Source organism: Anolis sagrei, chromosome 3 (assembly GCF_037176765.1).
Source record: "Anolis sagrei isolate rAnoSag1 chromosome 3, rAnoSag1.mat, whole genome shotgun sequence".
Classification (NCBI taxonomy): domain Eukaryota; kingdom Metazoa; phylum Chordata; class Lepidosauria; order Squamata; family Dactyloidae; genus Anolis; species Anolis sagrei.
In genome coordinates this window covers 246,875,836-246,902,368 of record NC_090023.1, presented here as the reverse complement: position 1 = coordinate 246,902,368, position 26,533 = coordinate 246,875,836, and the positions used below count along the sequence as shown (strand labels likewise).

At 41.1% G+C, this 26,533-nt stretch overlaps 1 protein-coding gene across 3 annotated transcripts in view; it reads left to right on the top strand.

Annotated features, from left to right (window-relative positions):
- Positions 1-26,533, top strand: part of PPM1L (protein phosphatase, Mg2+/Mn2+ dependent 1L) — a 252,769-nt gene that overhangs the window by 210,885 nt on the left and 15,351 nt on the right. For all 3 annotated transcript variants that reach the window (XM_060767596.2, XM_060767597.2, XM_060767599.2), the window contains exon 4: positions 10,266-10,427. In XM_060767596.2, the coding sequence (XP_060623579.1) occupies positions 10,266-10,427 (162 nt within the window). The remainder of the gene's footprint in view (positions 1-10,265; positions 10,428-26,533) is intronic.

Sequence of the window (26,533 nt, the reverse complement as noted above, 5' to 3'; positions counted from 1 at the left end):
TTCTTTATAAAGCAAATTTATTATTTCTTTGGGAGGTCCAGCAGTGTAGTTCTCTACAGATTGAAGGATTCCATTTAATCACAGTAATTCTACCAGAGTTGAGTGATGGAATAGAAAGCAAACTGTGCTACTTTATTGATTATCTCAGCTTTGGCCTCCTTCACTTTGACCGCAGAGCTTCTCAAAATTTATAAGATTTTTTAAAACAACACAGTACTGAACACACAAACATGTTGTTTGCATATGTTCAGAGAGTCTTAAGTGAACTGAAGTTAGAAATGGGAGTGATAAGAAGCAGTGAGAACGTGTAGAATAATGTTGGAAGTGGCTTCATGGTCCATTAGTTCAACCCACTGCTCATTGGAGGATCTCCAGCTAAAGCATCCCCAGTAGGTAGGTCTTTTTGAAGACATCCAGAGGAGACCCACCTCCTCTTAAGGCAGTTGGTGAGCCACTCTTATTATCAAGAAGTTTCTTCTAGTGTTCAATTGAAATCTGCCCCCCTCCCCCTAACAACACTATTAGACCTGTTTCCCTTTTGAAAGGGGAAGTTATCTGCAATTTGTTGGAGAGCCCGTTGTTAGCAAAGTTAGTCTCCCAGGATAATTGAGGTCCCTCCCATAACCACCAGTTCATGCATCTTGTTGATTACTGAGATTTGTCTCTGGAAAGCATCATTCACTCTCTCCTCTTGATTCGGTGGCCTGCTGTAACCTCCTAGCACAGTATTATTTTTATTCATTTCTCCATTTGTCGTTACCCATATTCTTTCGAGTAGTCCATTTTATTCATATGTATGGACTTCTGAACACAGCTTGCAGGAGAGTGGATTTGATAATGGGTTAGCTCTGTCCCTCCCCCCCCCCCCCCTTTCTTTTCCTCTTCACAAGGATGAAAACTCTGGGGGGTCAAATTCATAGAGTGGTCTATCTAAGGGCCCTTCTACACAGCACCTAAAACATGTCATTTACCGGGTTAAAAGGAGGGTGGCTAAATGACACTACTGGTAAATCTGCGCTGATTCACTGCAATAGATGAAAAGTATGAATTAAAAGATCCACTTATATCTTGATTCTGGCCAGAAAATGCACATATTTGCACCACTGTATATCCCTGCACTCGAGAAAACTCTCCCTGTGGAGACTGCTCCAGTGCACTTGCACTGGAGCCTGAAATGAGCTGGTTAGCTGATTGGACTGTGAAACGGACACACAGTTGATTTAAACGAAGCATGAATGGAGAGCAGTTAGATCTCTCTGAAACTCTTTATTTTAAACTTTATAATATTAAACAGAGCTTGAATAAATAATTGGGGGAAAGAGAGAAATCTGGCAGAAGTTTTTTTTAAAAAAATCCCTCTGTTATGCATTGAAACTCATATGCACACATGCGAATCTGTGTATATATTAAGATACTAGAATGTGCACATCCACAGTCCAGCACTGTATTTAAAAACCCTTCCACTGGATGTTCCCTGCTTCCCATCCATCTTGTTCCGATACAAAGGAAGCCTGTGAAGATGGTGGGGGACCCAAACCTGGGACTGACGGGTCTGTCAGGATTTTTTACCCCTCATTAAAAACCCACATTTTCATGTTGCCTGGAAGTGCCCTAACTGGAAGATTGGAATGGCCATTTGGGGATGATGGAGGTAACACATATTTTATGTTAGCGTAAAACCATGTGTGCTATTTCGAACACCTTATCCTTGTTGCTTTTGCTGTTTTTGTTTATCAGAATAGACAAAACAGTTATTTAAAGGCTGATTTACCTGAGAGTGGAAAGGAAAGCACATGTCTTTGGCTCTACCTCTGTTGACTATTGGGTCCTGTCTCTGTTGCCCCACACCAAGCAACAGCTTCTGCTGACTTATGTGGCATCTTCAAATACTTGCATGCTTTTCTCTGACTTATCAAACATGAATGTAGTTCTCCATGTCACATGCTGAGACCATATTTCTTCCAAACACTGATCCTACAAGTCATTGGGTTGTCTAGCAATTGCCAAATAGCGAGCCGACGTGAACGATGTTTCTTTCTCTAAGCCATGCCAGAAAGAAAATAAGAAAGGGAGGCACCATAAGGAACCTTTGGGGACAGGAAGGAATCTTTTGTAAATCTGCCCAAAATCAAGAGACCACTGACATGGTCTTGAATGTGTCTTTCATTTTCTATTTTTGGCTCCTGGCCTACACAGGGAAAACCATTCTTTCTTTTCAAGTTAGCATAATGTAGGTTTGAAATTTCCCAGTGGCTTCTTTCCTTTTCAAACAGCACCACAGGTTGCTGTTCGGCAAGCTATCTGGGGACTGATACAACAAAACCTGTATGCAATTTTGGACCCTTTATGTTTAGAATTTTCCACCATGCAGTTACATTAGATTTGGAGGCAACTGAGAAGAACAGTGTTGTTTTGTTTCCTTGCATTATACAAGGTTAAGCGAGTGAAAGCAGAGAAGAAAACAAAGTGAAATAGGTTTTCTTTCTCCTGTGGTGGAAGGCTGCCACGTGAGGTCAGGGGCATAATGCAAACCCTGCAGTTTTGTTAGTCAACTCTGCAGCAAAGTATCGACCATGAGGCTTCATGAATCAAAATGAAAATTACCCTCCTGCTGGTGTGTCTTCCCAGTTTTTGGAGCACAGTAGTTAGGAAAAATACAAAACACATTCTGCATCAGAAGTAAATGTGAACCAAAAAAATGGGTCAAGATACTTGGTCTAATTTCAAGTATGTTGTTCTTGGTAGAACTGGCAGAAAATGGGGAGAATTTACAAATGGAAGATGATGGAGTCTAGATTCCTCCTAAAAATCTGTTTTTGGGGTGATGTCAAAGGCAAAATGAAAGTCTTTACTGGAAACACTCCAGCACTTTAGTTATTTATAATTAGCTTGTCATTATTATTATTATTATTATTATTATTATTATTATCTAATAAGTAGTTTTTGCTATAGATAAGAAAAGGTAGCACTGAAATCGATAGGAGAAAGTCGCTGATAATTTTGCCATTTAAAAGAGTTAAACTATGAATACATCCCTATATGAATTTACTTGAGAATAAGGTATGTGTATGTATGAGTATCTCTTAGTTCCATTGAGTTCAATGGAGGTTACTAAGTGATAGACATATACAGGAGTGAACACTGTACGTGTCCTTCCCATGAGGTGCTTGTGTCCCCCAGCTATTTTTATGCCCTTAGAGCATTGCTGTCACTGAATTTGCTAGGATATCATCAACATCAACCCCTTCCTCAAGCTTTCTTTGAAAATAAGACACAGCATAAATGGGAGAATACTTGATGAAGTCGTTTGTGGTACAGATTTTATTTTTCCAAGTTACTTTCAGAGGTGATACCAGAGACATCACACTGGCAATGAAGATAGACATAATTAAAGCAATGGTATTTCTTGTAATAACCTATGGATGTGAGAGCTGGACCATAAGGAAGGCTGAGCGAAGGAAGATAGATGCTTTTGAACTGTGGTGTTGGAGGAAAATTCTGAGAGTGCCTTGGACCTCAATGAGATCAAACAAGTCCATATTCCAGGAAATAATGCCCGACTGCTCACTGGAGGGAAGGGTATTAGAGACAAAGATGAAGTACTTTGGCCAAATAATGAAAAGACAGGATAGCCTGGAGAAGACAATGATGCTGGGGAAAATGGAAGGAAAAGGGAAGAGGGGCCAACCAAGAACAAGATGGATGGATGTTATTCTTGAAGTGACTGGCTTGACCTTGAAGGAGCTGGGGGTGGGGATGGCCAACAGGGAGCTCTGGCGTAGGTTGGTCCATGAGGTCACGAAGAGACAGAAGTGACTGAATGAATCAACAACAACAAGAAGAAGATTCCTTTATGTCTTTGACAAAAATAGCTATGTATGGAAGGAGAAGCAGGGTCATTCCTGGACTAGCCCATGATATTTGCATATTGGACAGAAGAACAGCTGAATGGGAAGGCTAGGCACTTGGCCACTTACACAATTAAAAACCCTATTTGTGCTGGACAACAAATCATGCAGAGAAGAGAGCCTACATGCACAGCTGAGTTTGTGTGTTTTTCTTCTCTTCCCATTTCCAACTATAATGACCTTGAGGTGGACCTGTCCTGGGGTTTTCCTGACAAGACTTGTTCAGAGAGGGTTTCCCATTGCCTTTCTCAGAGTAGTAGTATGGAAGTAATGCAATTTGACCACACTATGAGATCTTGAGCTTTCTCTGCTAAAGAGTGTTTGTCCCTCACCAAACTACAAATCCCAGGATTCCATAGCATTAAGACATGACACATTAATTCTACAGTGCAGACACACTGTGAGAGAGCATGACTGACCCATGTTCATCCTGTGGGTTTCTCTAACTGAGTGGGAATTTGAACTCTGGTCTCGCAGAATCCCAGTCCAACACTCAACCCACTACACCTTGCTGTCTCTTTATTATTATTATTTCTTTTACAGTATTTATATTCCGCCCTTCTCACCCTGCAGGGAACTCAGAGCGGATTACAGTGTACACATATATGGCAAACATTCAATGCCAAAGACACACAACAGATATAGACAAACAGTCAGAGGCTATTTAACTTTTTCTGGCCGCCAGGGGAGCTGTCACTTTCATCGTCCATCTGCCACGCTGATTAAGTACTTCCGCATTCCCCGCATGCTTTTGCTGAAGTGCTGGAGTCTTTTTTATGGCCTCGTGAATTTTGTTAAATTAGCCTCCCCACCCATAGGTAATACCTAATTTTCCTACTTGACAGATGCAACTGTCTTTCGGGTTGCAAAGGTCGACAACAAGCTACACAATTGGTCGGAAGCTCACTCTGACCCGGGCTGGCTTCGAACTCATGACCTTGTGGTCAGAAGTGATCTTAATGCAGCTGACACTCAGACAGCTGTGCCACAGTCCCACAGTCTCTTTGCAAAGGCAGAGCTGGGAAGGACAGGGACGTAAACAAAGTACCGCCCCTTGACATATAATTGGAAGGCATGAAACCCTGACTAAAGCTACTGAATCCAGAAGATTTCACTCTGTCGCTTGAAAGCGCCTCTCAGCTTTATAGCTCAGACTGTGGATTTAATGCACCAGCAAATGAAGATTTAGAATAGGCGTTACCCCTATTCTAATAGCACTACACACATTCTTTTGTTATGCCTGCTGTGATACCACTGCTTCCATGTTACGGGCTTGGAGTGTAGCACCTCTGTTTTTAAGATCAGGATTTGCAATTCTCTGTGTGTTCCTGTTACTCCTTTATATTTCTCTCCTTTTCATGCATATATTAACAAGTGTTTTTCGTAACCTTTTCCAGCACGGCTAATATTTTTTTTCTCCTTCCAAGTCTCCATTATATGCAAAGACAGATGTCTCAGTCTTATGAATAATCAGATGTAAATTAACTAACGGAGGTGAAAATTCACCTTGCACTCCTCTGGCCCACATAAAAGGAAAAGAAAGCAAGCATGAAATTAATTTTATTTACCGTTAAATGATAAACTGGAACATGAATTGTGATGGTGTGGAAATAAATTAATTTCAGCAGTCCTCGAATAAGTCAAGTTAAATGTCAGGTGTGTTCCTTGGAAATACTTAATCGCTGCTTAGGGCCAGAATTGGCATTAAAGTTGTAGCAAGCAGCTTTGCCTCTCTCTTTTTTTCTTTTCTCTTTTACTCTAGTCCAGGGAAGGTGCAGGCATCAGATCCAGATGTTAGCTTTAAACACAAGGATTTAACCTTCCTCACAAACATTGTGCTGCCAGATCAGAGTGAATGCACAATATGCACAGTTTCATCTTCAACACAGTGATAACAGGGAGAAGGAGTTAAAACCTAGGCTAGGTTTCCAATTTAGATTATGCAATTTACATTTAAGTATTTATTTATCGTATCAGAAGCAAACCAAGGGTACACTTGTAATGTCTTTTTTAAAAGTTCAAGTGACTCCACGAATTTCATAGGATTTATTTTAGGTAAGAATCCTTAGAGATGGTTTTGCAAGTCTCTTCCTCTGAAATATAGCCTATTATCACTTGGTATTTGTTTGCAATCTACCATCTGAGTACTAACAGTGTTGACCTTGCTTAACCTCTAAGAACAGACAGATGGGATCTGGTTCTTTTAGGACAGTGGTTTCCAACCTATGGTCTGCAAGAATGAAAATAAGGTCCGCAGCCTCAAAACCATGTGGCAATGAGAGCGACCGGTCTCGTGAAACCCTCCTATGGTGCCAAGGCAACGAGGATGACGGGAGGGGATAGGATGACTACCCATGAAAGATTACTACTACCACATCAGCTCTAGATTATTAAATATGGTTTCTATGGGCAAGCAGATGGCAACTACTGGATGGGATATGTTCTGTATCAGAAACTACAGCTGATGTGGTCTATCTAATGCAAATTTCTGAATCAGCACCACAGATAACAAAACCAAATCTAAAGTTGACCAAAAACTGATTTGTAACCCTTTTGGTACTAATGTCGGAGTGTGGTCCCCCGGTCAAAGTACTCCCTGTTCAAGTAGTCCCTGGCGAAGTGATTCCTTGTCAAAGTGGCCCCTGGTCAAGAGTTCCCTGGTCAAGTGGTCCCTGGCCATAGTTGTCCCTGGTTTAAAAAAAAGGTTGGGAACCATTGTTTTAGGGCATTACACTTACATTTACTGTGAAGCAAAATAGGGACGGGAGAACTGCTAAGTCTCGATGTTAAGGTACTCTTTTGCCTTTATTTCTGACTAGCTGTCCCCCGCCATGCGTTGCTGTGGCCCAGTCTATGTATATGTGTTTTGTGTGTGTATATGTGTGTGTCTATATTTGTGCATATGTGTATATACACATATGGAAATGAGCACTAACCCCCGGAGTTGGACATGATTGGACTTGATGTCAGGGGAAAATGTTTACTTTTACCTATGTGTATATATGTGTGTTTGCGCATATATATGTGGATTTGCGCATGTGTTGTAATGTAATTTTTGTTTTTTGGCTTTTTAAGTCCCTTCTGCTGTGTTTTCCAGTGTTTTTATGAGTGATGGTCACTCTTTAGCCTGATAGGTGTCTTGTGTCCAAATTTGGTGTCAATTCATCCAGTGGTTTTTGAGTTACGTTATATTTCTATTTATATAGACTAGCCATCCCCTGCCACGCGTTGCTGTGGTCCACATGGTGTACTGTGTGGGAGGTTTGGCCCAATTCTATCGTTGGTGGAGTTGAGAATGCTCTGTGATTGTAGGTGAACTATAAATCCCAGCAACTACAACTCCCAAATATCAAGATTCTATTTTCCCCAAACTCCACCAGTGTTCACATTTGGGCATATTGAGTATTCGTGTAGAGTTTGGTCCAGATCCATCATTGTTTGAGTCCACAGTGATCTCCGGATGTAGGTGAACGACAACTCCAAAACCAAAGGACACCCTTCCAGTATTTTCTGTGTGCCAAGTTTGGTTCAATTCCATCATTGGTGGGGTTCAGAATGCTCTTTGATTGTAGTTGAACAATAAATCCCAGCAACTACAACTCCCAAATGACAAAATCAATTTTTTTTAGTGAAGGACATACATTAGGTTGTTAGGTGTCTTGTTTCCAAATTTGGTGTCAATTCGTCCAGTGGTTTTTGAGTTATGTTAATCCAACAAACGAACATTACATTTTCATTTATATAGATTGATGTTTTTCTGCACTCCAGATGTGGAAAGGCACCTAATTCTAATAATAAATAGTATAATTCTTCAAAATTTCTTATCAGTGTAGGCTTGGCTGAAATGTCAAAAGAAACAAGCCTATCAGGAATTCATTGCCATGTTCCAAAAGCTTAGCTGAATAGAAAGGTTTCACCTGCCAACAGAAAGACAGTAAGGAGACACCGACCCCAACCTTCCTAGAAATATAAAAGAGATGAGGATTTAAAACAGATGGGCAAATGTTTCTTGGGAGATCTCTCAATCACTTAATGCTGTGTCCTCAAGCCCTCCTTTTCTTCAAGGTCGCTCCCTTAATTCCTTGGTGCCTTTGCATCCTCAGTCTGGAGGGGCAGGGTTTCTGTGTTCAGATGGCACGCTTTGCATACAGAAGATTCACTGCATGGCATTTCCAGTCTTGAAAGTCTACAGCGAGAGAACGAAAGGAAATGCTTTGCCTAACTGCTACGATCAGTATTACTGATGCCACTGAAAGTCATAATTAGTCACTTTATAGGTCAAGTGTAGAAGATTTGTGAGTCTGACTCTGTTCCATTAATATTTCGGCAATTCAAACCGAGATGGATTAAGAATGAAGTTACATTTTTGTGCATAACAAAATGTGAATTGCTCACGTTGATAATTAGAAACAAAGTATTATAAGAGCCAGTCAGAAAGGAAGGCATTGAGATATGTTATTCTATGAGTACATTTACCCCTCCAGCATCCATGGATTAGGCTATCCGTGGCTTGACTTTGCCCTTTTTAATAGAAATGCCATTTTACGACACCATTGTACATCATGGGACTTTAGCAATCATAATTCTGGGATCCACAAAGGGTCTTGAACCAAATGCAAGCAGATACCAAGGGCCCACTGTACCGTGTTGCCCATATCATATTTCCTTGAAACATTTTGGTGCCATATTTGGAAGGGAAATCAAAAACTCAGAATTCATATTTTATCTGAATCTGTAAAGAATTGAGTTAGATTGTTTAAGTATGTACCATATAAAAACTCAGAATCAGTATGAACTAATAGTGTATTGTTTTATTGTTGTATTGCTTTTACTGTTTGATGCTTTGAGTCTCATTTTAAGAGAGATAAAAGAAATTAATAATAATAATTTTTTTGTGTCGAGAGCAACTTGCTTCTGGTGTGAGATAATTGACTGTCTGCAAGGGGAACACCCTAGGGGACACCCAGATGTTTGATGTCTTACCATCCTTGTGGAAGGCTTTTCTCATTTCCCTGCATGGGAAGCTGGAGCTGACAGAGGGAGCTCAACCTGCTCTCCCCAGATCCGGATTCAAACCGCTGACTTATCAGCTGTCCTGCCACCACAAGGGTTTAACCCATTGCGCTACTGGAGGCTCCTATAATAATAATAAAACATTATGTTGGGACTCACTAGATGACCTTGGGTCACTTGTAGTCTTCTCAGAGAGCAACTATATTGTAGAATTAATGATATGACTCAATGCTATGGAATCAAGGGTGTGGTAGTTTTGCAAAACTTTCACTTTCACTGCCTCACCAAACTACAGATCTCAGGTTTCTATAGCATTGAGCCATGGTGGTTAAAGTGGTGTCAAACAGCATTGATTCTATAGTGTAGAGCCAGCCTTAGTCCAACCTACCGCTCAAGGCTATTGCAAGGATGAAATAGGGAGGAAGAGGTCCACGGGTACCATCCTGATTTAATTGAAGGAGAGGTGAGCTATAAATATAGCTAATAAATCAATATGTGTTAAGGCAGTTTCTTGTGTTTAGAGGATGTGCCACCTACCTTTCCTGAGTAATAATGAGTCTTAACATGGTCAGATGCACGGAAACTGCCTTTCCTGATGGTACTCCCTTTGACAGGGGTCAAGTAGGTCACCTCCGACTCAGATATAGTTTGTTCCTACATTTTGTAAATGCAAGTTGCTGTCAGTCAGGGAAGGCTCTGTGCAGACTGATATGCCAATAGGAATTTTCTGTCTTATTACTCTCCTTGCCCAGTGGGAGAAGACAGCTGTCAGATTATCACTGGGAATATATTTCCCTTTCTGCTTTCTGTAATGTAGAACCCATTTCTTCTGTCATTTACAACACACTGAAAGGTGTAGTATTTGTGTGCGAGACAGAGAGCGAAAGAGAGAGAGGAAGAAAGATCAAATAACGTATATATTCTATACATAAGAGCATCCGTCTCCCATCAGAGTTATCTTTATGTAGGGCTGTGTTCTGAATCTTTCTCCTGACAGACTTTCTGCATTGCAGTCATTTAAAATTATACCTCTATGACAAGCCAGGTGAGAAGTGTTGTGCTGAAGGGCTGACCCTTGTAATGCCAACCCAAAAATCAAATCTACTAAAAGAAACTTATTGCAGAGGGAAGAAACTGACTGTCAGTTTTGATCAGCACCATTAAATAGGCTGTCATCGGCGTGCTAGATGTTTTGGTCAGATATTGACGCTCCCAGTGGCTGCTGAATGCTGATAACGCAGGTGGGGAGACAAGGATGCGGCGAGAGGCAGTGACTTCCGCTCCATTGTGCTGATGGTCTCTTCTTTTCCCCTCCTCTCCCGTCCACTTCTGTTCCCCCTTCAGGTACGACATGTCTGATTGCCTTGCTGTCAGATAAGGAGCTCACGGTGGCCAACGTTGGGGATTCGAGGGGCGTCTTGTGCGATAAGGATGGGAACGCGATCCCTTTGTCACACGATCACAAGCCCTATCAGCTGAAGGAGAGGAAGCGGATTAAAAGAGCCGGTAAGCTTATAAAGTTGGATACGTTCTTCTGTAGGTGGTCTGACAGAAAACGGTAGCAACTGATCTTAAGTGTTATTTTCTTTATATGTGAAAAAGCCATTTCTCTTTAGGCCAGCGTTTCTCAACGTGGGGATCGTGACCCCCCTGGGGGGGTCACGAGAGGGTGTCAGAGGGGTCACCAAAGACTATCAGAAAACACAGCACCAGGATTGTGGCACAGCTGGCTGAGTGTCAGCTGCATTAAGATCACTCTGACCAAAATGTCATGAGTTCGAAGCCAGCCCGGGTTGGAGTGGGTTTCCAACCAATTGTGTAGCCCGTTGTCGACCTTTGCAACCCAAAAGACAGTTGCATCTGTCAAGTAGGAAAATAAGGTACCACCTTAAAGTGTGGGGTGGCTAAATTAACTAATTTATGAGACCATAAAGACTTCAGCAAAAGCATGCAGGGAATGCAGTGTCGCAGATGGACGATGAAAGCGACAGCTCCCCTGGCGGCCAGAAAAAAAGTTAAATAGCCTCTGTCTGTCTGTATATGTTGTATGTCAAAATTGGCATTGAATGTTTGCCATATATGTGTACACTGTAATCTGCCCTGAGTCCCCTGTGGGGTGAGAAGGGTGGAATATAAAAGCTGTAAATAAATAAATAATATTGTCTGTTGGTCGTGGGGGTTCTGTGTAGGAAGTTTGGCCCAATTCTATAGCTGGCAGGGTTCAGAATGCTCTTTGATTGTAGGTGAACTATAAATCCCAGCAACTATAACTCCCAAATGTCAAGGTCTATTGTCCCTAAACTCACCAGTGTTTGTCTTTAGGCATACTGAGTATTCATGCCAAGTTTGGTCCAGATCCATCATTGTTTGAGTCCACAGTGCTTTTTGGATGTAGGTGAACTACAACTCCCAAATTCAAGGTCAATGCCCACCAAATCCTTCCAGTATTTTCTGTTGGTCATGGGAGTTCTGTGTGCCAAGTTGGTGGAGTTCAGAATGTTCTTTGATGGTAGGTGAACTATACATCCCAGCAACTACAACTCCCAAATGACAAGGTCTATTTTCCCCAAATCTAGTCCAATGAATGAAAATACATCCTGCATATCGGATATTTACATTGCGATTCATAACAGTAGCAAAATCATGAAGTAGCAACGAAAATAATTTTGTGGTTGGGGGTCACCACAACATGATGAACTGTGTTAAGGGGTCGCGGCATTAGGAAGGTTGAGAAACCCTGCTTTAGGCAAAGTCGACTTCAGATCTTTTAAAATCTCGCACCAATTTTGTACTGCCGTGTTTTAGCTCTTTGATACCACTTTAGCTACCTTGGCAAAACCCAGTGGAATTACGAGGATTGTAATTTGGTAAGATACTACAGTTCTCCATATGGGAATTTTAAATACCCCTTGCCAAACTACAAATCCCAATGTTCCATAAATGGAGCCATGGGAATTAAAGTATTTCTCGGGGTTCATCTATACCAGGTATGGCCAAACTTCAATCCTCCGGGTGTTTGAATTGTGGGAGTTGGAGTGCAAAACACCTGGAGGGCCGAAGTTTGCCCATGCCTGTTCTATACTGTAGAACAGGGGTCCTCAAACATTTTAAACAGAGGGCCAGGTCACAGTCCCTCAAACTGTTGGAGGGCCGGATTATAATTTGAAAAAGCATGAATGAATTCCTATGCACAATGCACATATCTTATTTGTAGTACAAAAAACACTTTAAAAATACAATAATTAAAATGAAGAACATTTTAAACAAATATAAATATATTAGTATTTCAATGGGAAGCGTGGGCCTGCTTTTGACTGATGGGATAGGGTTGTTGTTGTTGTTGTGTGCTTTCAAGTTGTTTCAGACTTAGGTTGACCCTGAGCGAGAGCTGGGTAAATGACCTTGGAGGGCCGTATCTGGCCCTCGGGCCTTAGTTTGAGGACCCCTGCTGTAGAATTTAATGTAGTTTGACTCGACTTTAACTGCCATGGCTCTGTTTATTTATTAATTTAAAACATTTATACCCTGTCCTTTTCAACCTCCGCGGAAGGACTCAGAACAGCTTCCAAACAGGCAACCTCATAAACTCTCAGGATGCCTGCCATAGATGCAGGCGAAACGTCAGGAGAGAATGCTTCTAGAACATGGCCATATAGCCTGAAAAACCTCCAACAACCCAGTGATTCCAGCCATGAATGCTTCTAGAACATGGCCATATAGTCCAAAAAACCTACAACAACCCAGTGATTCCGGCCATGAAAGCCTTTGACAATACAGGCAACAATTCAATGCCAAACATAATATAAAATACATAATAAATACATCCACAGAATTAAAGTGATTCTAAATTTATATATAGAACCCACTCACCAGATTAAAATAATCAGAATTAAAATCATCATCCAAAGAAGTCCAAGTCCGGTCCAATAAATCTTGTCTTTCCCAGTAAACAAACTATTCTGTGAACGCCTGATCCCATAACCAGGATTTAAGCTTCTTCCGGAAGGCCAGGAGGGAGACGGCAGATCTAACTTCATTCTATGGATTCCTGGGATGAGTAGTTTGGTGAGTTGCCAGCACTCTTTAGCAAAGACCTTGTACAACTACAGGCCCTTCCACACAGCCCAACATCCCAGAATATCAAGGCAGAAAATCCCACATTATCTGCTTTGAACTGGAATATATGGCAGTGTGGACTCAGATAACCCAGTACAAAGCAGATATTGTGGGATTTTCTGCCTTGATATTCTGGAATATAGGGCTGTGTGGAAGGGTCCTACAACTCCCATGACTCCATAGCATTCGACCACGGCACCTAAAGAGGTGTCAAACAGCATTAAATTCTACAGGCATGGGCAAACTTCTGTCTTCCTGGTGTTTTGGACTTCAATTCCCACAACAGGAGTAGGAGAGATCATGGAGAGGGAAGGGGAGCCTTAGGGAGTGGTGGAATATGAGAAACAGAAGATACTTGATGTATTGTCAGAGGCTTTCAAGGCCAGAATCACTGGATTGTTGTAGGTTTTTTGGGCTGTATGGCCATGTTCCAGAAGCATTCTCTCCTGACATTTTGCCCACATCTATGTCAAGCTTGTCTTTACCTTCCTCTGAGGCCAGGAGAGGGTGACTTGCCCAAGGTCACCTAGACCCCTTCCACACAGCTGAATATAGTCAGTTTGGGCTCATTTAACCCAATTCAAAGCAGAGATTGTGGGATTTTCTACCTTGATATTCTGGATTGTATGGCAGTGTGGAAGGTCCCGTAGTGGGTTTCCACATGCAATCAGGGCTACAAACTCTGGTTTCCATGGCATCTATGGCAGACATCTTCAGAGGTTGTGAGGTCTGACCTCTGAGGATGCCTGCCATAGATGCAGGTGAAACACCAGGAGAGAATGCTTCAAGAACATGGCCATACAGCCCGAAAAACCTACAACAACCCAGATACTTGATGGTTTCTCAGTGTCTTAAAGTTTAGTGTGAACAGCCTAGAAAATCCAAGACTGCCCAAAGCGCAATACGAAAAGTACAATCAAAATTAATTTTGGGGGAAAAATACATTCATCTTTCCAAAATTAATTTTGATTATACTTTTCTATCAGATGCACTGTGGGTGCTTCAATTTACTCTTCCTAGCTGTTAATTTTATTCTGGCCAGGTTTCTATATTAGCTTGCTGAAGGAAGCAACTTTCCTCAAGGGGATTTTCTACCCAAAGTAATCATCTTAATTCCACGGAATCACCACAGAGATAACCTAGACCTTTGGGAATGGTACCAGTTATGCTAGCTGTGGATTCTGGAAGTTGTACTTTGAAAAATCTTCTCCAATTTCTGCTGTCCCTAACCTGCAGTCTACCAGCTAAATATTTCAATGGTGACAGCCATCATGTAATATATCAATATATAGCCTCTTGATATTAATAGCAGCACCTACTTGAAAAGGTAAATCCAAGACAATAAAACAGTTTATATAAGTTACATTAGGGAACTAACCTGCAATTTCCAAGAACATGGCTTAAGCACAGTAAGATTCAGGAACCAGCAAAGAGCCTACTAGTAGGACAGCATTATCGTTGTCTTTCAATAGCGTAGCAGAGGAAGGATGCTGTTTCTGGCCGCCCAGATCTACAAGCCAAACAAGTTGTTTTGACTGTGTGTCAGGAAGGTTGTGAATCTGCAGAACTTTCTCCTAATATATGACCAAACAGACCCTGAATATAAGCCAGGCCCAACACTCAAGTAATAAATTTCTGCTCATCATGGTCAGTGAAAGGAAAGGAGAATTATGAATGTTTCGTCTTGGCCACAGCAAGCCAGCTCCGTTACGGTTCTCCTCCCATCACCAACACATTCACTACCAGTATGGAGATCCCTAAACACTAGTACAGGAGAGAGGCAAAGTACAGGTTCACATACTCAAGACTCTTTTTTTCATCCTCTCAAACTGCCTTGTTGTTGTAAATACATCAACACTGTGGTTTGCGGATGAATTCCATCAGTAAACCATTGCTAAATGCACCAAACCACTACTAAATACAGTACAAGTCGATCATTCCTTATCCAAAATGACTTAGACCAGAAGTGTTCCATATTTTGGATTTTTTTCAGATTTTTTAACATTTACTTCTATCTATAGATATATAAAGATATTTTCTGGAGATGGGATCCAAATCTAAACACAAAAGTCATTTACGAAACATATGTATCATATACACGTAGCTGAAGATAATTTTATACACAATATTTTTAGTAATTGTATGCATGAAACTAAGATTGTGTACATTGAACCATCAGAAAGCAAAGGTGTCCCTTTCTCAGCCACCCATGTAGACAGTTTTGGGTTTTGGAGTATTTTGGATCTCAGAATTTCAGACAGAATCCTAGAATCCTAGAGTTGGAAGAGACTTCATGGGCCATCCAGTCCAGCCTCCTGCCAAGAAGCAGGAAAATTGCATTCAAAGCACCTCCAAAAAATGGCCATTCAGCCTCTGTTTAAAAGCCTCCAAAGAAGGAGCCTCCACCACACTCCAGGGCAAAGAGTTCCACTGCTGAACAGCTCTTATAGTCAGGAAGTTCTTCCTAATGTTCAGGTGGAATCTCCTTTCCTGTAGTTTGAAGCCATTGTTCTGCATCCTAGTCTCCAGCGGAAAACAAGCTTACTCCCTCCTCCCTATGACTTCCCCTCACATATTTATACATGGCTCTTATCATGTCTCCTCTCAGCCTTCTCTTCTACAGACTAAACATGCTTGGCTCTTTAAGCCGCTTCTCATAGGGCTTGTTCTCCAGACCCTTGATCATTTTAGTTGCCCTCCTCTGGACATATTCCAGCTTGTCAACATCTCCCTTCAATTGTGGTGCCCAGAATTGGACACAGTATTCCAGGTGTGGTCTGACAAGGCAGAATAGAGGGGTAGCATGACTTCCCTGGATCTAGACACTAGAAAAGGGATGCTCAACTTGTATATTCAGTGGGATAATCAGTATCACAGTCACTTTAGTTCAACATGAATAGTTAATACATTAATTAAAGTAAATTTAAGTACATCTGCAGTTCAGTTATATATAAATATAAATTTAACATTAATTAATCATGTATCATGTGGGATTTTATTTGTTAGTGATGACTGGGGGAATTTTTAATGAGTTTAATAATATTTAATGAAAATTCATTTATAATTAATTTCAGAAAAAAATTAACAATCTTTTTTTTGGTGCATTGCACATTTTTATGTATTTTAAATATTTTAAATACTTGGCAAGCTTGAATTGGGCAAAACTGGAAAGCGGCTTGCAATCTTATGGCAGTTGCCCACTCCTACTGAGAGTCCTGAGGCACCTTCACACTCCAAAACCACAGTGTTCCACATTAACTATCATGGCTGTATCCTACAAAAATTGGGATTTATAGCTTAGCGGGGTACCGATGTTCTAAGAAGGATTAACACCTGTATTGCAAATCCCAAGTCTCCATAAGATGGAACCATGGAACTTGAGGTGGAATCTGGGGACCCAACTTGGGTGAAAATTAAAGTGCACTGATTGCTATGTTAAAAAATTGTAGCTGGTCCTCTTCATCCCTTGATGCATCCCCTGAATCCCCAGTGGCACAATGGGTTAATCAACAGGTCGGAGGTTCGAATCTGGAGAAAGTGTGGATGAGCTCCCTCTGTCAGCTCCAGCTCTCCATGTGGAGATATGGGAGATGCCTCCCACAAGGATGGTAAAACATCAAAACATCCAGGCATGCCCTGGACAATGTCCTTGCAGACTGCCAATTCTCTCACACCAGAAGCAACTTGGTGTTTCTCAAGTTGCTTCTGACACGAAAAAAGAAATCCCCTGATTCCTTCTGCATAGATTCAATGGCCATTTGATGGCAATCATAAAGCTTCATGAAAATGTGTTTGACACCTCTGTACTAGAGGAACTAGAGATTCCTAGATAAAATACTTCTCTGGGCATTTGTAGGTCTAGTTAGATTTCCAGGGAATATTTAAAGTTTTTTTATTATTTCATGGTTTTTCCACTTTCATGGCATGCCTCCCTCCCCGCCCCTCCCCCCCCCTCCCCACTACTGTAACATGAAAAATCCCCTTGATTGACTCCAAAGTATATATTTTTGCAAACGGTGCATACAAGATGGAAACTTTATAGAAAGAAACAGCATCTGAAAGATAGATTCAGAATATATAAATGACTAGCACTACTTTCTAATGGTGTTTTGTGGCCTGTAATCATGCAGTACACTCAGAGCAGTCAGTAATTCTCGGTGGGAGAGGGGGAAAATGCAGGGGCACTTCCCTTAAAAGAATAAGTAGTCCTTAACAGCAGAGCACCTATTAGCAATTAACATTGGAACCTGATAATTGTAATCCAGAAGAGGAGACCTCATTAAAGAGATAAATATTCCAAAATCCCCACTAAATAATCAGCAGCAAGCACTCCTGCTGGCTGGAAATGTAGCTTTAGGTGTTTTTTTCCTCTCCCTTGCCAATACGTTTCATGTACTTTATTGTAAGGGATTGTTTTTGTTTTTCAAATTGCTTTAAAAGAGTTAGGAGCTGGCATCAGGAGGTGCATGCTAAGTTTCATGCCTCCCTGGGTCTGCTTCAATCTGCTTCTCCTTTTTCTTGTGGATTCTCTTTACTTTCCTAACATGGGAGGAGGGAGAAACAACACTGGAGCGTTGCCTCAATGCAGCCAAATAAAGTTAAATAAAGTTATAATAGGAACTTTATTTTTATACCCTGCCTCCTTAAAAGCATAACATAAAAGCATCAGCATAACCATTTAAAATATACATATATACAAACATTGAAACAGGATTAAATATAAACAGTATTTAAAAATTCCCAATTATAAACAATTAAAACCAATTCAGAATTAAAAACCACAGCACCCCCTGAATTGATCTTAAAAACGTTTATCTTTGAAAGCCTTTTTTTCATGTCAGGAGCAACTTGAGAAACTGCAAGTCGCTTCTAGTGTGAGAGAATTTGCTGTCTGCAAGGACATTGCCCAGGGGATGCCCAGATGTTTTGATGTTTTACCGTACTTGTAGGAGGCTTCTCTCATGTCCCCACAAGGGGAGCTGGAGCTGACAGAGGGAGCTCATCCACGCTCTCCCCGGTTTCGAACCTCCGACCTGTCGGTCTACAGTCCTCCCAGTATTGCAGATGTAGCTGTGAGCAGGGTGTCATTCTGTATCATTCTACCACAACTCAAATTTTATTGCACTGTTTACTACAGATGTGCTGCTTCAATTCAGCTACTGGACATCTGATAGGTCAAGCTCCTTTTCTTGCATCTGGAGGAGTCTAGGGCTATGAAAGCCAGCCTTAGGACCACTTATGGCTTCAGGTAGTAGACACTTTGCCTACTACCACTTTACAATGCCCTTATAAAATGGGCATTAATTACCACCCAACAGGACTAAGCATGTCCATTGGCCTTAGAATACTAACTGATTGCTGGTTTGGGAGAGAATAGAAAAAAACTGGCATTGAATATAAGGTTCTGCTATGGACAAGCTAGAGCCCAGAACAGACACATGACACACAAGGCATGTTTGTTACAGATCCTCTTTGCCTTTTGTAAGCCCGATAGACTGCTTCCCCTATCACATCCTGTAGTAGAAATAAATTCTGTGAATTAACTAAAAAATTGTCCAAAACCAATTCTGAAATCCAATGAAAGCATGTTCATTTTAGTCACTCAATGGTCTAGTTTGAGGAGGAAAGACTCCCTCCACTCATCCCTTTCTTATATTTGTTTAAAGCTCTAAAGTTATATCCACATTTTTGTTTTCTAAAGTAAAGATCAAACACCTCCAATTGATCCTCCAGGGAAATGTTGCTGCAATAACATTTGGTTGCCTTTTCCTCCACCTTGTTTTTCTTTACTTGCAAAGTGCTACAGATGCCTTCTGGGGACATTCCAATGCGGAGGAATAGACGTCTATATAAATACATCTCTAGTTGGAGATCTGTGTAGATGGTTGCCCTGTACACACTCCCTGTGGAGTATAAAGGCCTGCTGAGTTGCAGAGCAGCAAGCTGCCAGGCTCCTGATAGAAGTAAAGTTTATTCATGTCAGACCTTCCAGTTCCTTTGACTTCAGCTTTTCTAACAACATGCAGCCATTCCCTTCCAAATACTGAAAAACTTGAAAAATACTTCCTTTTCAGCAGGAGGTTGAAATTCACAATTTTGAGTTTCATAATGAGGATGTTTCAGGAGTCTTCTAAAAGGCAAATAACACGAGGAATGTTTAAAGGAAACTCTCCACATCCAACCACAGGCAGCACTTTATGTGAAGATTTATGCATTATATTTTACATAAGCCACTTTTTTGCATAAGGACAAGCCATGGAGGCATGGAAAAGAAGAGTGAGTCTAGCAAGGAATCTCTTTTCCTGCAATAAAGAGTAAAGGAAACGGGGAAGGAGGAGGCCATGAGTATTCCCTCATTTGGTTGGAGGTGGATGCTATGCTTAAAATGTTTATTGTTGTGTGCTACAGCCTGTTTTGCCTGTAGTCCATCCAGACATGATAGTTTTCTTAACCATCTGTTCCTGACATTTGAGGCATCTTGATATTTAATCAACACATTGTAGAGAAGAAGTGACACTGAACAGCATGGTGATGCTGTTTGTGTAGGCTTAAGAAATCATATTCTATGACCTTGAAGACAACTGAGGAAATAAGAATGGCATCAAAAGAAGGAAGAATAGAGATACTGTTGGTAGCCCCAGCTAGTGTAGACTTAAGCTTCTCCGTGTTCCTTCAAGTTGTTTCAGATGTATGGCGAACCTATCACAAGATTTTCTGGGGCTGAGTGTGTGACTGGCTTAAAGTCAACCAGTGGGTTTCCGTGGCCAAACCTGAAGTCTCCAGAGTAATACTTATTTAGGTGATCCCTCATTGTCCGAGTATGATGGCCTTCCAAGTGTAGTGTCTTGGCGGTGGATACCTAGATGACTGTAGAGCTGTATTCTTGACCCAGATGTTCTTCCACATTGAAGGTATCAGTTTCCAGGTGGAAGGTAGTCCTGGTCAGCGTTGGCTTGATACACCTTCCTCTTGGTATGTTTCTCCCTTTCACCCTCCATTCATGCCTCTTCAAATTCCACAGCATTGCTAGTCACAGCTGAGCTCCAGTTAGAATGCTCAAGGATCAGGGCTTCCCAGTTCTTGGTGTCTATACAACAGTTTTTAAGGTTAACTATAAGCCCATCTTTAAATTGCTTTTTCAGTGTCAATGTTGACTTTTTTGGAAAGGTTGCGGCCAAGGTAGCGGAAATGGTCAACATTTTCTAATGTTACACCATTAAGCTGTATTTCTGGCATTTCAGAGGAATTGGCTGTTGACTGCTGGAAGAACACTTTGGTTTTCTCGATGTTCAGTGAAAAGCCGAAATTCTCGTATGCTTCTGAGAAGGTGTTTAGAGTAGCTTGTAGGTCTTTCTCTGAATGCGCACAGATTACATTATCACTGGCATATTGGAGTCCTATAAAAGATGTTGTGTCCTTGGTTTTGGCTTTCAGCCTGATGAGGTTGAATAGCTTGCCATCTGTTTGATAGAAGATTTCCAGTCCAGTGGGAAGTTTCTCATCAACAAGATAGAGTATCAGATCATAGTCCAGTGCTCATCACACTGGATCTCTTAGACTTAAGCATCTACTCACCATTAAACAATTGATTCCATGGTCTACTGTTGTTGGAATACAAATAATAATCAGGTCAGACACAATATAGAATTTATTTCATTCATTCATTTATTTTTGCCTCACATTTCTTCCAAGGCAACTAGCCAATGATTATGTTGCTCATGGTTCGTCCCATATATTTATATCGTGGGTTGATGTATTTGTTTTTGTCCTTTGTTGTATTCATAATACAATAAAGACTTCAACTAGGGACTGCATCCCTTTTACTCAGAGGTGGAAGTTCCATCTTAGTTCTCCCCTTGCATTCCATAATAGGGCTGGCCAAATCTCTTCCACTTTCTCCCACTCTTGAATTTTTGCCACTACAAGTTCTTTCTTTGTTGTTGATTGAGAAACCCAGGAAAGAAAGTAGTAGTTTTTTAAACAGTCACACTGAACAAAATCTCCAAAGAGAGAGAAAGGGAAAAAAAAGAAATGGTACAGAACTTTAAAGACTAATTAGTTGTCATATTATTGGACACTTTTGTGGATATAATAAATTGTTTTGGATACAGTACCAAGTGATATTAAGGCTGCTCATATAAAGCGTATTTATACAGTTATAGGAGTTGGACAGAATGTAAAAGGATCCCCAAAGATACAAATCCTGACTTAGTGAGGTGGTTCAACTCTTTCATATTTTACAGTGGTCAGTTAGCATTAATGTGTAAATTCAATTAATCTTCCTATTGGATTGCTTGAGAATCTTCCCATTCCCTGAGAAGATTCCTTATATGTGCAGTAAGTAGCAGGGACTCTTGTATGTAGTTCAGTACACAGAGGTTCATAAAAAGATTTTAAGAGCTAGGCGTTTTCCTACTTATTTGTTTTATTTTACTTATATCTTGCCTTTCTCTTGTGATTTACACACAAATGAAAACAAAGCCATACTGTACTTTTTATGAGCCAAGGCAACAAGCCTAACCAGCTCAGCTTGGTAAAGGAAAGACTCTGCCAAGACTCTTTGTTCTTCACATAGGGTGTGTGTATGTTCCCAATTTCATCTCAACCAGAATAGCGTCAAGTTGGATCAATTGTTGAACAGAAAACCCCCACAAACTGCTAATGCAGCATCAAAGGTAGCAGCCGCAAAAGTTTTTTACTCTTTGCTTGGCTTTGACGAGGACTATGAACAATTTATTGTCGAAGGCTTTCATGGCTGGAATCACTGGGTTGTTGTAGGTTTTTCCGGGCTATATGGCCATGTTCTGGAGGCAATTTTTCTCCTGACGTTTTGCCTGCATCTATGGCAAGCATCCTCACAACCACCATGTCAGACTACACAGAGAAGCCATTGAAATCCACAAGCGTGTGGACAATTTCAACAGAAAGGAAGAAACCATGAAAATTAACAAAATCTGGCTACCAGTATTAAAAAAAACTCAAAAATTACAACAGCAAAACAACAGAGGGGAAACAAACAGGCACATAAAATTACTCTCAACAAAAAATTCCCCCCAGGCACTTCCAAGCCATTGAATGCTAATCAAGGTGATCAGCTGAAACATTCACACCTAGCCCCAGCAGACAAAAGTCCTTTGTCTCACCCTGGTCATTCCACAGATATATAAACCCATTTTTCCTACTTCCAACAAACCTCGCTACCTCTGAGGATGCTTGCCATAGATGCAGGCGAAACATCAGGAGAAAAATTGCCTCCAGAACATGGCCATATAGCCCGGAAAAACCTACAACAACCCTATGAACAATTTGTCGAAACGCTTCCTAACCCTCACAGCAGCTTTATTTATGGTTTCTCGTGAAGATCTATCTCTTCCATAATCCTTTAGATCCAGAAAGAGTTTAAAACTGGTGTGTAATTTGTGAGATGTGGTTGGACTGCAGCTTCCATCAGCCTTAGCCAGTATAGTCCATGAGGAGGGCTGCTGCAATATTCAATAATATTGTTAGAGCCATAGATTGCCCATCCATGGCTTAGTTATTGGAGTTTCTTCTGCTGAGGATTTTTTTAAATCACTTTTACTGTTTTTCCACTCTGCTTCCTATTGTTTATTTGATTTAAAAATTCTTCAGGCTTTTTTTCTTCTGTTTAGTTTGTACTTTGAACTGTTAGCCACCTGTCATTTTGAGAGAACAACAGGGTTCAAGTATGTTAACAAATATTTCAGAGTTGCTACAATCCAAGCAAAACCACCACAACCGCCCCCGTACAGTTAGGCTCTGTGTATATGCTGAGGAACTGCATGAAATTTCTGGGGAAGCATTACACAAAGAAGCAAGTACTGTGTATGCTGTTTTCTTTGCAGATCTTTCAGTTTAGGCCATATGCATGCAGTGCTCAAATTATGATGTGAAAGAAAGGAGACCGAAATAAAATTCAAAAACCTCAAGCCCTCTTTATCAAATTTTAGACAATTCATAGCAGTAAACAATTTGGCTAGAAAGTTCCTCCAGCTTGTGGAGGTAGACTCTGAAGCCACAGGGAGATTTCAGGTTTCAAAGACCTACTTTCTTTTCTCTCTAGGATCCCAATTTCCATCAATTTAAGGAATATGAAAAATAGTAGAAAACATAAGAGGGTACGCTGTTAGAATAAGAGGACCTCTGCGTTTGTATTGTTGTTGTATATTCACTTGTATTGTGCCTTCTCTTCCCCCCCCCCCCCCCAAATGCTGGAACTCAAAGTGTCTTACAACAATTAAAATAAAGTTAAAAATTCTTGGAAGGTCATATAGAAAAGCATATAAGACTGTATTGATGTGCGATTAAATTATCTATGGAATTAATATGATTTCAGACCAAGCTTTTCTACTTTCCAATATTAAAACGAAGTTCATAGATTTGTCCTGGGATTTGTAGTTTAGGGAGGGTGTTTAGAATTCTCAATTAGAGCGCAGTCTAGTGCCTCACCAAACTGCAAATCTCAGGGCTCAACAGGATGAAGCCATGCCAGGGGAAGTGGATTCATAGTGCTATGAATTTATGGTGTGAAAGGGTCCAGAGCAGTTGCACCAATGGAGCAGTTGGTAATCCACATCTCTATAGGTAGAGTTATATGTGGATGAAAGCAAACAAATTGGATCCAGACAAGACAGAGCACCCCTGGTCAGTTGCAAGGCTGAACAGGATACAGGTTTACAGCCTATGTTGGGTGGGGTTTGCAGCTTGGGAGTTCTCCTGGACTCATAGCTGAGCCTGGAACCCCAGGTTCGGCGGTGTTCAGGCAGCTTTCACAAAGTTGCGCCCGTACATTGGGAAGTCAGACTTAGCCATGATAGTCCACACTCTGGTTACATCCAGAATACACTACTGCAACACACTTTATGTGGAGTTGCCTTTAAAAACTGTTCGGAAGCTTCAAATGGTCCAACAGGCAGCTGCCAGATTGCTCACTGGAGTGGTATACACAGAGCACACAACCCCCTTGTTATGTCAGCTCTACTGGCTGCCAGTCTGCTACCAAGCACAATTCAAGGTGCTGTACCAGCTTACCTGTCCAAATGCATCTCCTCAGAGATTAAGACCCTGCTCTCAATCCTGCCTCCTTCGCTGGCTATACTGGTGGGGACGAGAGACAGGGCCTTCTCAGTGGTGGCCCCTCCCCAGTGATATCAGAACAACCCCCTCTCTCCTGGCCTTTGGAAAGAGAGCAAAAATGTGGCTTTAAGATCAAGCCTTCAGAGTAGTGAAATAGAAGGATATGGAATATATGCAATGACTATTAGAATGGCCCTATATTACGATTGTGTATGGCATCGTTTTAATAATGGTTGTAAGTTTTTTACTTTTTTAATGTGTATTAATTTTAATCTTAATTTAAATGCTTATTTTAATTGTATGTTTTAAGGCATTGAATAGTTGCCTGTGTGTAAAGCCACCTTGAGTCCCCTTCGGGATTGAGAAGGGTGGGGTGTAAATATTGTAAATGAATAAAAATAAATTGAGTTAGGGCATTCTGGGAAGCCAAAGACCCTTTGATCACTAACTCTTTAAGGCTATCAAAAGTTGCCCTCCCCAATCTTCCCCTTTCTACTGAGTCGCTGAAAAGAGAATGAAGGGGAAATGAGGAAAATGATGGTGTGATGCTATGAGAGAGGGAAGTATGAATGATGAGGAGCCAATCTGTTGTTGTTCTTTTGCCTTCAAGTTGCTTCTGACTTATGGCAATCCTAAGGCCAACTTATCATGAGGTTTTCTTGGAAAGGTTTGCTTAGAGGGACTTTGCTTTTCCTCTGAGAGTGAGAGAGACTCCCTCTGGGTTTCCATGGCTGAATTGGAAGCAAACTGTACTCTCCATAGTCCAGTGCTCAAGCCACTGCACAGCACTTTGAACAAACATTTTCCCTATCACACTTTTTATTCTAGTGCTGTGGTTCCCAACCTGTGATCTATGGACCACCAGTACGCAAGAAGGAAAATATGGTCCATGACCTCACCATTACTACACCGTTGCCTCGAAACCAAGTGGCAACTAAAGCAACTGGTCTCACAAAACTCTCTTGCATTGCCTAGGCAATGGGGATGTCAAAAGGGGAGAGGTTGACTACCTGCAAAAGATTACTACTACCACATCAGCTCTAGATTATTAAATATGGTTTTCTGTGGGCAAGCAGATGGCAACTAATGGGTGGCATATGTTCTGTATCAGAAACTAGAGCTGTTGTGGTCTATCCAATGCAGTTTTCTGAATAAGCACCCCAGATAACCAAACTGAATCTCAAGTTGACCAAAAACTGATTTGTAACCCTTTTAGTACCAATGGTCCCTGTTCTAAAAAAGGTTGGGAACCACTGTTCTAGTGAGTATTCAGAATAACTAAGTTTCTCATTGCCCCAACCTCAATTTCTTGGCTTGTAGGTGCTGTTTCAATGTTCTTCCTTTTCTCCTCTCCTTTCATGCAGGGAGGAGACAGGCAGAGGTTGGGATACCGATGTGGTTGTGGGTACCAGGGCTGAATGTCATCATGAGAGAGGCATTGGGGATACTTTCTGCTTCTTGTTCCTGGACTACTGCTTTAAACAATGATGAAATCCTTCTGAATGGAGATTGGGGGTGATGTCAATTTGCTGGGGGTGGGTTGTAACATTTCCTATATTCTCTGCCCCACACACCACTACTACTGTCTGAGATGCCATTGTCCTTGGCTTTAATGGAGGTATTGTTATTTGGACCCAGAACTTTTTCCCCTTTCTTCCATTTTCTTCTCTAAACTCAGTAGCTTGGGATGATTATTTTCACAAGACTTTTCTGGATCATTACCGTTACAGCTCAACTGAGGCCTCTTTCATGGGAGGAAGGATAAACTTTTGTTTGTGTATATTTTTCTTTTCTTCCTGCCCTGGAGTGAGGCTCGGGTCTTTAGTGTGCCTGATGTCCCGTCTCCTTCATAAATCTTTGTAAATGAGCGTGAACCTCTTCCTGAATTGCCCCAAAGGGAGAAAGAGGGTTTGATGAGAGTTCGAGGGCAAATTGCCTGAGCACAGACGAGAACATTCCCTGCACGGCAAACTGCAGCAATGAAGACTGAGTTTTCTTGTGCTTTTAGCAATTTGTCATATCCAATTGGAGAGCTGAAGAAAAAAAATACAAGAGGGTACTTGCCTCCAGGAATCTGTCTGTCAGCCTTTTGAATGGTATTGGCATGGATAGTAACACAACCCAATTCCTTATATCAGTGTTTAGATGTTTCCTGTATTTCATACAACTCTAGGATTTCAGGATGCATAATGTAAAATGGATTTACCAGTAGATCTGGGACGGAAATAACTCCAAGGGGGATCATCTTCACAATCCATTTACTCTGGTTCTCTTAATCCTTCGTGCCATTCGAAATGTTTGGTTTTTTTTTTCTCTCCTTCAAATGCTGCTTCTTCTTTTTACAGTCTAAGCCTATGCACATTTAACTGCAGAGGAAATGTGGATAGGATTGTGAGCTTGGG